Source organism: Pyxicephalus adspersus, chromosome 4 (genome assembly GCF_032062135.1).
Source record: "Pyxicephalus adspersus chromosome 4, UCB_Pads_2.0, whole genome shotgun sequence".
In the NCBI taxonomy this organism is placed as follows: domain Eukaryota; kingdom Metazoa; phylum Chordata; class Amphibia; order Anura; family Pyxicephalidae; genus Pyxicephalus; species Pyxicephalus adspersus.
In genome coordinates, this window is record NC_092861.1 from 73,754,608 (window position 1) to 73,768,909 (window position 14,302).

The following is a 14,302-nucleotide window of genomic DNA, read 5'->3' on the forward strand; positions in this document are numbered from 1 at the left end:
GTCCCATTGATTACTTTTTATTGACATGGATAGTAGAACATCAGATAAAGAACTGTAGAAAAGAGGTAAAATAGCCAGCATCTATTGGCAATAAAAATGTTGCCCTCCTTTAGTTTATACATATATATATATATATATATATATATATATATATATATATATATATATATATATATATTGCATATATTTCCTAAATTTAGCAAATGAACATTGATGCCTGTATACTATGTACAAATAAAGATGCTAAAGCAGAGCCTTAGGACTAGTTTGGCTTCGAAGCACATCAATTACAATATGCATTGGCCGCAGGCTTTGTTAGGTGACTGCGTAATCAGTTTCTGGTTTTATACTTTTAGTTAATCAATATACAGTTTCCCAGAATCATGCTTTGGGACTCAGTGTTTTCTCCAACCCAAAAGGCAACAATTCATCAGTGGCGGCTTCAACATACATAAAGGATGTGTGGTTAACGGTTTTATTTCCACCAACAAGGTAAGCACAAATGACAGAATGTAAGATTGTATATACTATTTTTTACAATTGTGCTGCTGAATAGAATTTATTTTAGGAGTACCACTATATGCATTTATATACATCTGCTGTAAAAAGAATTACACTATTCCCGGTGAAATACCTTACATTCTAAATACCACTGACAATTGAATACTGATGTCTTCACCCACTTTATTTCAACAATGTACACCTTTGACATTGTGACAATGTGGAGCAGTAAAGACAGTCCTAAAACACTTACAAAAATTGCATAGTTTTTTTAAAATAAATTTGCAGATTACAATTTTAACATACACTTTGCAAAGTGAATATTTAGCTTGCTAGGTGAACAGCCTCTACTCATTTACAAAATCATCCCTATGGTTTTATGCCTAATGAGCCAAAACTTGACTTGCAAAAGATTGTGTGAACGTGGAAAAAAGTAGCTGCACTGGTTCCTAGATTTTAATCTCACCAGGAATATTATTTTCATACAATTTGTTCTCACAGTGGTTGCATGAATTTCCATGTGCATGTACTGCTTTATCTTCCAAAATTCTGGCTGGCAAATTTGCCATAAAATGTATACATGAGCTCATTGTAGGGGGTGTACTGTAAATTGTTTAATGAGCAAGAATGTGATTGTTGCTATATTTTAAAAGTAAGAAAAATTATTTCTGTGGAATGTAGGATGATGCTTTAAATTTAAAGATTATGCACAGTGCCCATTTTTCTAACTTTTACTGTCAATTCAATGTGCATCTGCACTTTAGTAATAAGCATTAGGGACTATGGTAACTGAAATGTAAAGGATAAAAGAGGGTTGTCACAATAATTGAAAGATTAGTGCATTTTGGACATTTTAGGGTCTACTTTAGTCCTGTGTTCTCTATACTCTCCTTTTTGTAAATATCATTGGCAGACCTGCTTAATACACATCTACAAAAATGGATACATTTGTTGGTACCTCACAAGTAACCCACAATTGTCTGAAAAAATTTAAAATGGACCAAGGTAATCAACACCCAACAATTTTTGTAACTTATTTACCAGAATATACAAAATCATAACATCAATTGAAACTGCATGAGCAAAAGCCATGGGACCATTAAAGCAGACAACACCAAGATAATATATAAACTATGACTGCTAAACATCTTAGAGAATGCTAATTGCTTGCGACAATTGCTCAGCCACATGTGAAAAAAGTCTGCAGAGAACTGTGTGAACATTTAAGCTGCATCCTTATTTTGGGTCAGTGAATCAAAATGTATTAAAGGCGGGGGATCAGAACACCAACTAGATGAGATGTAAATTTTGGAACCAATCTCTCAGTAAAAGATCACATTTTGTTGCACAACTTAGGCAATCACTGTAAACCAGTAATTCCTGTGTCTCTCATTGGGACACTCACTCCAAGCAAACTACTCTAGTTGTGCCAGATTTGAAGAGTACATTCTCCAGATTTCTTGTTTCAGTTCTTTACATAGATGTTCAGTAGGATTGAATCCGGGCCCGTAGACGACCACTTTAGAATAGTCCGTGTTTTTTGCGTTTAGCTGTGTTTTGGACCATTATGCAGATGGAGGACTAAGTAAAAGCTTTCTCATATAGGGCAGTACATTTTTGCTTCAAAATGTCTTCATAGTTTGAGATTTAATTGTGCCCTGCAAAGTCTGAAGGTACCTCTTGCCAGGCACAGAAAAGCAGCACAAAACATTAACCACAGCCTCAATGTTTCACAGTAGGTATGGTGTTCTTTTCTTTGAAAGATTATTTTTTTCATCTGTGAAAATAGACAAACGTTTTAGCAAATCATTTCAGCTCTAAGTGACATTTTCCCGGAAGCATTTTGGCTTGTCAATGTGCGTTTGACAATGGATTTGGGCAATGGACAGTGTGACCAGACAGTGACAGACCACGACCTTGGAGTTTAGCTTACTTCTCATTGGAACTATTTGTTTTTTTTTTTTTATCTGCCATTACCATCCATCTGGTATTTCTGGGGTCTTCTAGGGGTTTTCTTCTTACTTCTATGTCCAGAGAGGTTGGTCACTTATTTTTCCTAATATTTTTAGCAACTGTTGTCACAAGATCATTAGGCTGTTGCAGAAGGGCTTATATCTCTTGTGTTTTAACATAAATTGCTATAATTTTATTTCTAATCTTGGACATCTCTTTTTTTCTTTCTCTGTCTCATATTCAGTGTAGGATAACAATAATGCTAAACAGTGGGGTGACAACTTTTCTTCATTTAAATATACTGATTGACTGATTGCATGTTTGGAGATGCTAGTGACACCCACTAAGGAAAACAGTTTGCAAAATCACTTTCAAAACATCAAACTCAATTTTTAAAATCTTATCTTGGGGTACTGAAATATTGTGCAGTTTTAAAATAGAGTCGTGTTTTTTCTTCAAATACATCTCTTCACACTTTGCTTTACTTTACTTGAGGGCATATTAAATGCATGCAAGTATAGGTAGGACAATTGCTTTTCAGTGAATTTCTGGAGGTATAAATTATTTTTTTAATGAACTATAATGGTAGTAATAATTTTTTTTTGTATATAGAAATTAATATTAATAATAATTAATAATATTATTTTAGAAGTAATAACTTAGCTTTAAAAGCCCTTGCTCTATATAATGCAAATAAAAATAAAAAAAAGCCTCTGTTGCAATGCTCACTTCCTCTCTAGTACTAAACTTTGCAGACTCTCCACTTTTCAGTCCAGTAGCAGTCTTCAAATGGCTTCTTCAAGTATAACAAACACTGAAGTTAGGCTTCAAAGTAAATCTATAAGAACAAACAAAAATCAATTTGTCATGTGTTTTTGAATTGATTTGTTTTTATATCTTGCAAATAGGTACTTGGCTGTTATATGCACAGTCAGGACACTCTTGAGCCAAGAGCTAAAAGAATAAAAAAAAGTATCACCTTATGCGCTTGTCTATATAGTTAAATTATACTTAACAGCAGCCTAAAGAAGAAGCGACTACCTGCTTTTTGACATCATATAATACATAGGTGCCATTATTCAAATTAATATGAAATTCGATAGATTCAAGGGCAAGAAATCAAAACAACATATATTAGACCAAGCGAATGCAACTGTCCCTTTAAGAAATGGCATGATACTCCATGCCAATCATTACACCTGCATGGGGGTCACACTTCTGCACTCACCAGACCTCCAGAACCAAAATAATACACCTATGGTCAAAAGAACTTTCAGGTTGTTAATCAGCAGGCTCTGGGAATCCTCATTAGATTTGTGGCTCCGACTCACAGCTTCTCAAGTGAAAGAAACAAAACTATGCCTACTTGGCCAGCTACTTTATTCTGGAGACCTCCGCTCTCCCAGTACAAACACCTTCCCTACCTAGCTCAAGGCTCCAACTTAACATGACATCCAGGCAACTTACATTTACAGGATGTGATCTGCAGTAGCAGCCCCTACTTTTCTTTCCAATGACATGAAGAGAGAGTTTTTGAAGGGCAAACAAGGTTTTCTTTAGCAAGACAAATGTTCAATTTCTGTGCAATGTAAATACAAAAGAACAAACTAAAAAAAAGTTATGATTTTGGTTATTTTTCTTTTTCTTTACAAAAGTTTTATTGGTGTTTCAAATATTCAGTAAAAATATACAGAATATAATAGAATATAACAATTACAGAAACAGGACAACAAATGGGGAGTATAAAAAGATCTAAAATATAAAACAAACGGTTGAAAAATAAGCATAGCATGAAAAACAAAATAGTCAACACTACAAAAATCCGAATGTCCCAAAGCTCTTAATGATAAGATTCCATACAGTCCGGGAGAATAGGGATATGGGTTAAGAAGAATAGGGTAGCAAACCAGGAACTGATGAATAAAAANGGGGGGGGGGGGGGTAGTAGTTTGGGGTTCCAGTCAACATCCAATCCACAAAGATGGTGAAATACAAATCTGCATAGAAAACTGGATGAAAACACAAAAAGAAGCCTAACCCAATAGGGAGGCATCAGGGGACCAGAGTTGGGTAAAACAAGTATCTTTTTTATTTTGCAATTTTTTTATTTGTATTGACACAAGAGTGACGTTTCCAAAACAAAGCACAACAAAGTGTATTTTTACAATTGAAGAAAGGTGTAGTTATGAACTTTTCTTCTTCATGCAATACTTCTAGCAAAAAAGTGCACAAAAAGGTTTAAAAATTGAATTATGTAGGGACACATTTTATCAATTGGCTAAACTGCTAAAACTTTCCTTATATGCAGATCAAAGGGCCACTCATTTACAATACATTTTAACAAAAATACTGTTATAAACATATTTATATGAGGCTGCAAACACTGTTTAAAGAAGATTTTATCCATACCACAGCATTGTTGATGAACAGAGAGAATGTGAACTGAGTTGCATTTCACTCACCTTGAACCTTCACGCTCCCTGACACTGGGCCTGATTTATTAAAGCTCTCCAAGGCTGGAGATGATACAGTTTCATCGGTGAACCTGGGTGATATTGCAAACCTGGAATGTATTTCATAAAGTTATTTGCTATGTGTTAGCAAATGTTTTCAATCCTGGAGTATAATGGTCTACAGGAAGATTGGCTGGCAAGAATTGTTTATGGCAGAAACCTGACTCTTGAAGAGTACTGTATATCCTGCCAGCCACCAAACGAATTAAATACAGCCAATCGTACCAAAACATTTACAGAAGTAAGTGATAGTTTGGTTTGTGGTCTTTGCTCAAACATATTTTGATGTTTCATTGGAAAAATGGAAGGAATTTAGGTTGGTTTGGTTTCCTAAAAATTCACTTATTTTCAAATTACTCAGTAATAGCAGTTCACTATAAATGCATGCTTAAGGCTGCACGTTTAATGTTGGGCTTTACCTGCAATTTTTAGCATCCAGTGCTGTCAGCTTGTTTTAAAATTGTTTATTATAGGAGTATAATATAAAACAGATGTACAGCTATGTGCACATCCTTCATTTTAACATAGGAGAGCATTTCTTAAACAGTAAATATTAATAATAATATTCCAGTAGTATGGAGCCAAAAGAAAGCATTTGTCCTAAAACAAAACAAAATATATATTACTTTAAAATATTAAACTGAATTTAGAAAGTAAACATTAGCTTTGTCTCATGGGATTTAGAGTTAGGTTTTGTTGATTTCCCTGTTGTTCTTTCTCTAAGGAAGCAAAGTCCTGCTTCTGCCAAGTTGGCTGCCTCTACACAAAAAAAAAAATGCAGAAGGGATGGTAGAAGAAGGCAAGATAGGTATGGTGCTGAAGAAGACAACATTGGTGACTTATTTTTATTTTGTTTTGGCCTGTATTTTTGTTTGTACAATTCCAGAGTTTAGTTTTTCTTTAGGTAATGATGGAGTTATCACTGAATAAACATGAGCCAATGTGACTAAAATAGGATCAAATCAGGTTTGTTTGGGCACAGGTTATCAGAAATTCCAATTAACATGCTTTTAAAAGCATCCAATGCTCAATCTTTAAATGCTTTGTAAAGGGTCAAGAGAAACCTAATTCAGCCCCTTCCACCTCATTCTCTACAATAACCTATCTCCATAATTCTTCATAATTATTGGGTTTATAGGGGTTAGTTTGGGAAGTAAAGGTCAATACTACACTCATTTTTAGAAGCCAAAACCACACATACTATTCCAAAGTTCTGCTCACACATGGCACAAGAGGGTGCTTCATTCTGTGCAACACTCTCTCTCTATTTGATTTATCATTAGATTTATCCTTACAGTGTGGACTTAAATAGAATTAATAATATTGATAAAATGTTTAGAATGGACACCATGGGCCTGATTTATTTAAGCTCTCCAAGATTGGTGAAGAAAGACTATCATGGGAGAACCTGGATGATCCAGCAAACCTAGAATGGATGTGGTTCAGGATTGAAAACATTTGCCAACTAATAGCAAAATAATTTTAAGAAATCTATTCCAGTTTTGTTGGATCACCCAGGTTCTCCCATGATAGCCTATCTTTATCAGTCTTGGAGAGCTTTATTAAATCATGCCTGCTGATACATCAGGGTCTTGAAAGTGGGCAATAAAAAAGTCAGCTCCGTGGTTGTATTTAGGAGTATATCCCTTACAAAAAGGTAAGCAGAAGAGGTTTCCGTTTAAACAAATTACGATGACGAACTGATCAGTTGGCTCTCCTACTGTACTACTACTTCATGTTGAGCATTGACCCTAATACCATCACTATAAAGCTAGAAAATGAGTGCATATTTCAAAATTGCATCACATGAAGTGTCATTATCAAATAATCTTTAAATAAAATAAAACATTAAATAACATTTAATATAAGAAAACATTAAATAACCAAAACCTACTTTAAAGACTTCTAAAATCACAATGCAGTGCATGGTCAATATCTATTTTGTCTATTCCAAAAATCCAGCTTTACATTTTATATGACAAATGATCTTCTCAAAAGAAATACAGTGATCTTTTAAAATTGTGTTACAGGCATGCCAGTTTGAAAATGGGTGACTGGAACCTGCTGGGAAGCATTCTGGAAGAAGTTCATATTCACTCCACCATTGTGGGAAAGATCTGGCTTACAATCCTCTTTATATTTCGGATGCTAGTGCTTGGAGTAGCTGCTGAAGATGTTTGGGATGATGAACAAGAAGAATTTATTTGCAACACAGAACAGCCTGGCTGCAGGAATGTCTGCTATGATAAAGCTTTCCCTATCTCTCTTATTAGGTATTGGGTTTTACAGATAATTTTTGTGTCTTCTCCATCATTAGTTTATATGGGACATGCACTTTATAGACTGAGGGCCCTGGAGAAAGAGAGACAGAGGAAAAAGGCTCAAATAAGGGCAGAGTTAGAAGAGCTACAGACCGTTATTGATGAACACAGGAGACTGGAGAAGGAGCTGAGGAAATTAGAAGAACAAAAGAAAGTGAACAAGGCCCCCCTTAGAGGTTCACTTCTACGGACTTATGTGCTGCATATCCTCACCAGATCCGTTGTAGAAGTTGGATTTATGGTGGGCCAGTACTTACTGTATGGGTTTGACCTTAACCCACTTTACAAATGTTCACGTTTCCCATGCCCCAATATAGTGGACTGTTTTGTATCCAGGCCAACAGAAAAAACTATCTTCATGGTTTTCATGCACAGCATTGCTGCTGTGTCATTGTTTTTAAATATTTTAGAAATTTTTCATCTCGGTATTAAGAAGATCAAACAAGGACTTTATGGAAAACATCTTTCAGAGGTTACAGAAGATGAAATAAGCATTTGCAAGTCTAAAAAGAACTCTGTTCAGCAGGTTTGCATGTTGAGTAATTCTTCCCCCAACAAGATACATATGCCCTTGTCTTCAAGTAACTATAAACTAATTCCTGACCAGCAAATGAACTCTGTTGGATTACCTGCCTACCTTCCACCACCTCCAGGATTTAAGGAGGTACAAATGATTAATGACCAAGGTCAGTATGGAGAGGTTATGGCTACTGAAAAGCATAGGAGGAGTGTGGATCATCTGAACACTGATCATCACAGCGGACAGATCAATATGCACTGTAAACAGGAGTCTAGATATGTGGACCATCAGAGAATGAGCAATCACAATGATCAATACCATGGACAAATTCTGAGCAGAAATCTGCCTGATCAGCATCTTGCAGAACGCAGGGAAGAACAACACGTCTCTCCATTGCAAAAGAGAAATCTCTCCTCAAGCAGTGAGGACTCACATAAGAAATCTCAGCGCAATAGTTGTCTGGGGTCCAAGAGCTGCCTTAAAAGTCATCAGTCCTTAGACCAAGCAAGACACAGTACTGTGCACCCTCTTAGATCATGCCTTCATTCCAGCCATATGGAGCTGCCATCTGCTTTGCGCAAATACAGCAGAGTCAGTAGTTGCAAAGACTTTGCTGAAGACAGAAGTGACTCTGCAGACAGTGGACACCGGAAAGTCAGTTCCACTTCTAGAGGATTATCAGAAAGCAGGCTGGCTAGTGATCCAGATAGTTCTGACTCAAGGAATGGCTCAGGATCTGAATCAAGGAGACGAGAGGATATCACCAGCATTACTCCTCCTCCGCCATCTGGGCGCAGAATGTCAATGGCAAGTAGAGGCAGACAGTCAGTGGTTTATCCACTTTACAGACTATTGGTCTAGTTCTGATCCATCTTGATATGCTATGTATTTATAGTATAAATACAAAGCATCACTGATAACAAAATATCATATGGTGGTAGGGGGTAATTATATATGATTCATTAAGAGACATAGCAAATATAGAGTAATATATTAATCATAGTACATCGTGCATATTTAAACAATATTGTTTAAAACATTCAAGTAACTCTTTAACTACTCAAGAAAAATAATTTTTTATACTAACAATATATTTTAAGAATCAAAAAGTCCTAATGAAGCAGACACTGCTTAGTTACTGCATAAGGGGCTCTGCTTTCTTCTTGCAGGCCTCTCCCTGTGTCCACATTGGATCTTAGGCTTATCTGCAATAGAGGAACTAGTGGAAAGACAGGAGAGGCAATTCTTCAAAAGAGTAAGTTATATTTAAAGTTTTACCAGAAGTTTGCCTTACTACTAAAACACAACTGCACATTTTCTTCATTGTTGTATCACAAGTTAGGGTGCAAAATGCTTTTTTTTATTATTATTTAAATATTTATTACTATTTTAAAGATCAGAAAAATGAATTTCTGTACACCAATATGCTTCTAAATTAGTGAATTAGCATCTACAAAAGAAATCATCCAAATATGTGCACATTTGGGCTCAAATAGGATGTCTAGTCAAAGCTCTCCAAGAATAGAGAAGACAGACTATCATGAAAGAACCTGGGTGATCCAGGATCCTAAAAATCATTTTCCTTTAGTTGGCAAATGTTTTCAATCCTAAACCAGATCCATTGCAGGTTTGCTAGATCCCTCAGGTTCTCCCATAATAGTTTATCTTCCCCAGTCTTGCAGAGCTTAATTAAATCCAGTACACTGGCACAAGTATATTGAAGTGGGTCAAGACTAAAGTCTACTGCACATACTGATTCCATGATCTGCTAGGTAAATGGCTTAATGTCTCCCTCTATTATGGATGTACATGCTACTAAATCTATCTACTATCCAGCATATTTTAATGTTGTTTATTGCTCTGGAGAAACTTTAACACAGCTAAGTACTATTATTTATGGTCATTAATGGAATATTGCATTGCATGACAAGTATTCTCCACATCAGTAAGCAAACATCAAACTTGTTATGATAGCTATTTAAAAAAAAATAAAAAATAAATAAATAAATAAATATATATATATATATATATATATATATATATATATATATATATATAGCCACATTCACCAAAATAGCAGCACACAAACAAGTACCCTGCACCCCCTTTGCTTGTAGGGTGGAAATGGAACTCAGTAATATCTGTTGTGAAGTGAATGTGTGGGGTTTTACAGCTACCCACAACAAATCTAATGAATGTTAGTCACTGGCTGTATGATTACAAATGGAAAACAAAACCGAGCTATAGCTAGAGACGTTTCACTACTCTTTCAGACAACTTGATTGGTAATCCATCACAATATAGATCAAGTGTCTGGTTCCCCCACAGCATGGTGCAGCTGTCCATTGGAGGTCAGAGTGATCTCAGCGGTGTGCTTCACTGGGTAAAAAGGACTTACTGTAAAATTCATCTTCCTAGCATGGGACACTGCCCAGGAGGATGTTAGTTTACATTGAGGAAAGGCAAAGTGTTAGGAGATTCCATTTAAAGCACCTCACAGTGATTTTTTAAAGCCAGTCTTACAAGGTACTTAGAAGAATACTGTGCAGAGGAGAAGGAATACAACATTGCTTTAATGTTGCCCTGATGCTGCAGGATTAGTTCACTTTTTTATTTTTAGAGTTTATGTTTGGGCAGAAATAGTTAATTAACAGTTTAAAAAAATAATGAATTTACCGATTGAAGCAGCATGATTTATAATGATTCTTGCTTGTTTACAGGTCCTTTGTTTATACCAAAAAATATATACCAAACACATAGTAATGTGAATACAAAGTTAATGGTATAGCACATGTTGTGTGTAAGCTCAATGATCCCAACTTTATATAAATAGGTTAATTTCCAGACAAGTAACACTTTTACAGAGCTTAACAAAAACTGATGTCAGCCCTAATTAGAAAAAGCAGTATTGCTGCCAGTGTACTCAAATATTTCTTATCTTAACTTTACAGGAACATATTTGACAAATATTTTTTTTAATCCATCATGAGTTGTATGTAGAAGGGAAAGTCATTCTCCTTTAAACGTGAACTTTGACTTTATGTTTATAAAATTAAAACACAGAATATGGTAGTACGAATCACGATACAAAAAACTAGAGTGCAACTCCAACACATCTTCAAAACATTATTGGGGAAGGAGGTGATTGTTGTATGATAGTTTCATGACTAAGGTAATATTCAAGCACTCTAGCAGACTTGTTATTCTAGACTATTTATAAAGTTTAAAGACAAATATAGTTCAGAATTATGCAATGTCCGGATGTCATTAGGGATGACCTTTTTATAGTGGTCTTTACATGTATTTTTGACTCCAGCGGACATGTATAATCAATATGCTTCATTATCTAAGTTACACTGAATTAACTGCCCACAGTAATTACAATGCATTAGACATTCACACATCAACCAGACATCTCTGACAGGTCCCAGTGTTGCTACATGTGCTGTGCCATTCCTATCTAATAATATGTTTAGGTATCATATTCAGGGACTGATATAGAGCTTTACCTCTTAGGGTGAAAAAAGAGGACTCCTTAAGCTTGTTTTTTTTGTGTTCTTTTAAACATTACCTTACATTTAGCCATTTGACATTCTCAGAGACCACATTTACTGCATTACCAATAAAGGATATTGTACCAGATACTATTTGGCCCTTTTTGTTGCAGAGATTTTTCCAGAATGCTACCATCCACTATAGTCTCCTTTAGGAAGATTAACTTCTCATATTGTCCTGATCACCAATGTCCACAAGAACTAAAAAGAATCAGGAATTGTGAGTTGCCATCAGAACAGCAATAGAGGGAATATCTTCCATAACAACTAGGAGAAATATCAGAATAAAAAACAACATACAATTTGCCAGCTGCTTACTTTTGACTAGAATAGGGACGGTGCACTGTACTGTGCTGTATTCACTGCTTAAAAAAAAGAAAAAGTGATCTTTTATATTAGTTCCATGCTTATATCTTCTATAATAATAAATCTATATTAAGTGTAATGTTGTCATATTGTATTTTTTCAGAGCATGCTTCTGGAGCTTTCCTCTATCATGAAAAAATAATGCCTCATATAAGTGGGAGGACAAAAAATACATAACATTAAACACCAGCAAAAATCCTTGATTAGTGGACCAGCTTCATTCCAGCAAGTGAAGATTCATATATAGGATGAATGAAGTGTAATCACATATATATAGAAGAAGCTATATCCTAAAAGTGGAAATCAACTTTGTCACAAATGAACAAAACTCTACAAATGAATGCTGAAGATGACGCAGATGTTCTATACTGTAATGTTAATGACCCCAAATGGTTCCTCCACATATTCAAAACACAAGTCTTCTAAAATGTGCAACCTTTGTGGGTAATATACAACAATGAAGCAATACAACAGCATAGCCATATGTACAGAACAATGTTTCCATGCCTTCCTTACAGCATTTATTTCTGCTAAAAAAAAGAAACATGGAAAGGGAGGAGGAGAGGAATTTATGAACGTTTCTATGGTTTTATGGTTTTTAGGGTTGCAATCATGCTGTTGCTATACACACAATGTCTAAATATTGTGGTCACTTTTAACCATGCTTGCTTTTAATCACTAAAATGGATCAATGCAACCTACCAGCAACAAGTTACTACGGTAATCGAAAAGCAGATTGAAAGTAGTGTGTTTATTATGGTCAACTATCTTCTTTTCTTTTACCACCCAATCAAAGATTTGAAAGATTTTAGGGATCGGTGAGCAAAATGTCTTCAGCATCACCATTAATTTGTGCTTTGAATAGAATTACCTTTATATAAGAGTTCACTGTTTGTACATCAAATAACAACTTCACCATGCTGCATCTGCTGTGATACCACTAGTTCTGGGGCAAGTCTTTCTATGAAGAGCTAATTGACAGCACGTTGGAATGATTGTATACTAATTATCTTTAAGGTGAATGTCATGTTCAGAGACTATGAAATTATAAATGCCATCAAAAAGAGATATATCTTTATATTTCAGTATGTTGTACATATTAGACATTGTAATTGTATACATAATATATTGCTATGTGCAAATAAAAAAATGGTTGTGTCCAAACTTAGGAACTATAGGAAACGTGGATATAAAAAGTGTATGAATAAACAGATGCACATCTCCATCAATCAGACTTAGATTGGAATTTGTAAGAGAAATATAGGAACTGTCAGTGCAGAGATTCTTCTGAAATGCTACTTGCCTGGCTTCTGGCTTAACTACTTTCTGGGTTATTGGTTTCATAGAGCATGCAACATTTCTGAAGATCAGCATGTTTGTTGCAATACAAGTATTGAATGTGGATAAGCATGCAGCAAGGACACAAGTATTTTCAGAAGAGGAAGGTTGGCAGTTTTATATAATTAGTTGTGTATTGCAGACACTTGAGGGAATCTTTATACAACAACCTATATAGTAATTTGTTCAGCGAATGTGCTTGCTTTAACATTCTTAGTGGATTAGGTTACATGAAAGTTAAAGATGGATTAATGTACTTGAAGATTCTTGGGATACCAGGAGGCTGTAGGATTCTACACACACACACACACACACACACACAGAGGATCGGATGCTTCTACCAGCACCCGGTATGGAATCCCAAAGTCTTCTTAAACATGTGATTGCCCAAGAGACTATGGAAGTACCCATCAACCTTTCTTGCCACAGTGAGAACCTAGAAGTGGAGAAAGATTTAATATTTTTATAAAAACACAAAAAACATGTTTTAAATGTAAGGGCTCAAGCAGTCCTATCCCTCAAAAAGCCAGCACACCGCACTAATCATTCATACTGTATTTTTTTTTAAATCACAGAACACAGGAATACATAGTGCAATGAAAGGTGCACTTAGGGTATCATTAAGGATGAATGACCTAGTACACAAAGGCATGTCTTGTGCCATACTACCATTGTTTAATTAACATTACTATTGCAGTTTTAATTAAACCCTAGGGTTTAACTGAAACCTGGTTGAGAATAGCTGACCTATACATTTGTCTGTGTCTACACATACATTTCAAGTACATTCGCCCATCTTTAGTTAGTGCACAGAATGGTCCAACAAGCACTTTCTTTGATCAAATTATTGTGTGAATTGTGTATAAATATATATATACCTATTAAACTTCAAAGTAGACTAAGTCATGGAATAATTGGCAATCATTTGTAATTGGTATATATGCAATGTATCTGCAAGTGTTATAGTGGCAAGAATGGCTGACTTTTGTTTTCTTTTGGCTTTTTTTTTTTTACACGTTAAAATAAAAAGAAAGTTTATTCTGTTTTTAACTCTCAAACACAAGTTTTTATTGTTATTTATTTTTTGGGGTAAAGACTTGTTAGGTCCCTTAATGACCAGTGAGTGTACTACCGTATTATTGGATAAGGGTGTGACGGAGGCAAGGTGTAGTCCCAAAGATTGCCATTTTCAGTATGTTGTAGTAGTGAAAAATTGCCACTAGGGGTCACTATTGC

The 14,302-nt window shown here is 35.2% G+C and overlaps 1 protein-coding gene across 1 annotated transcript; it reads left to right on the forward strand.

The window, feature by feature from the left end:
• Positions 1–434: 434 nt before the first annotated feature.
• On the forward strand, positions 435–14,088 carry GJA10 (gap junction protein alpha 10). The gene is made up of 3 exons (XM_072408641.1): positions 435–492; positions 6,998–8,615; positions 11,832–14,088. Exons 2-3 carry the CDS (start codon positions 7,014–7,016, stop codon positions 11,868–11,870), a joined length of 1,641 nt encoding a protein of 546 aa, XP_072264742.1. The 5' UTR covers positions 435–492; positions 6,998–7,013; the 3' UTR covers positions 11,871–14,088.
• The last annotated feature ends 214 nt before the right edge of the window (positions 14,089–14,302 follow it).

Coding starts and splice junctions, on each gene's coding strand:
- GJA10 (XM_072408641.1), top strand. CDS start 7,014: ATGGGTGACTGGAACCTGCTGGGAAGCATTCTGGAAGAAGTTCATATT. Junction 8,616..11,831: donor CTGGGCGCAGAATGTCAATG/GCAAGTAGAGGC, acceptor GTATTTTTTCAG/AGCATGCTTCTGGAGCTTTC.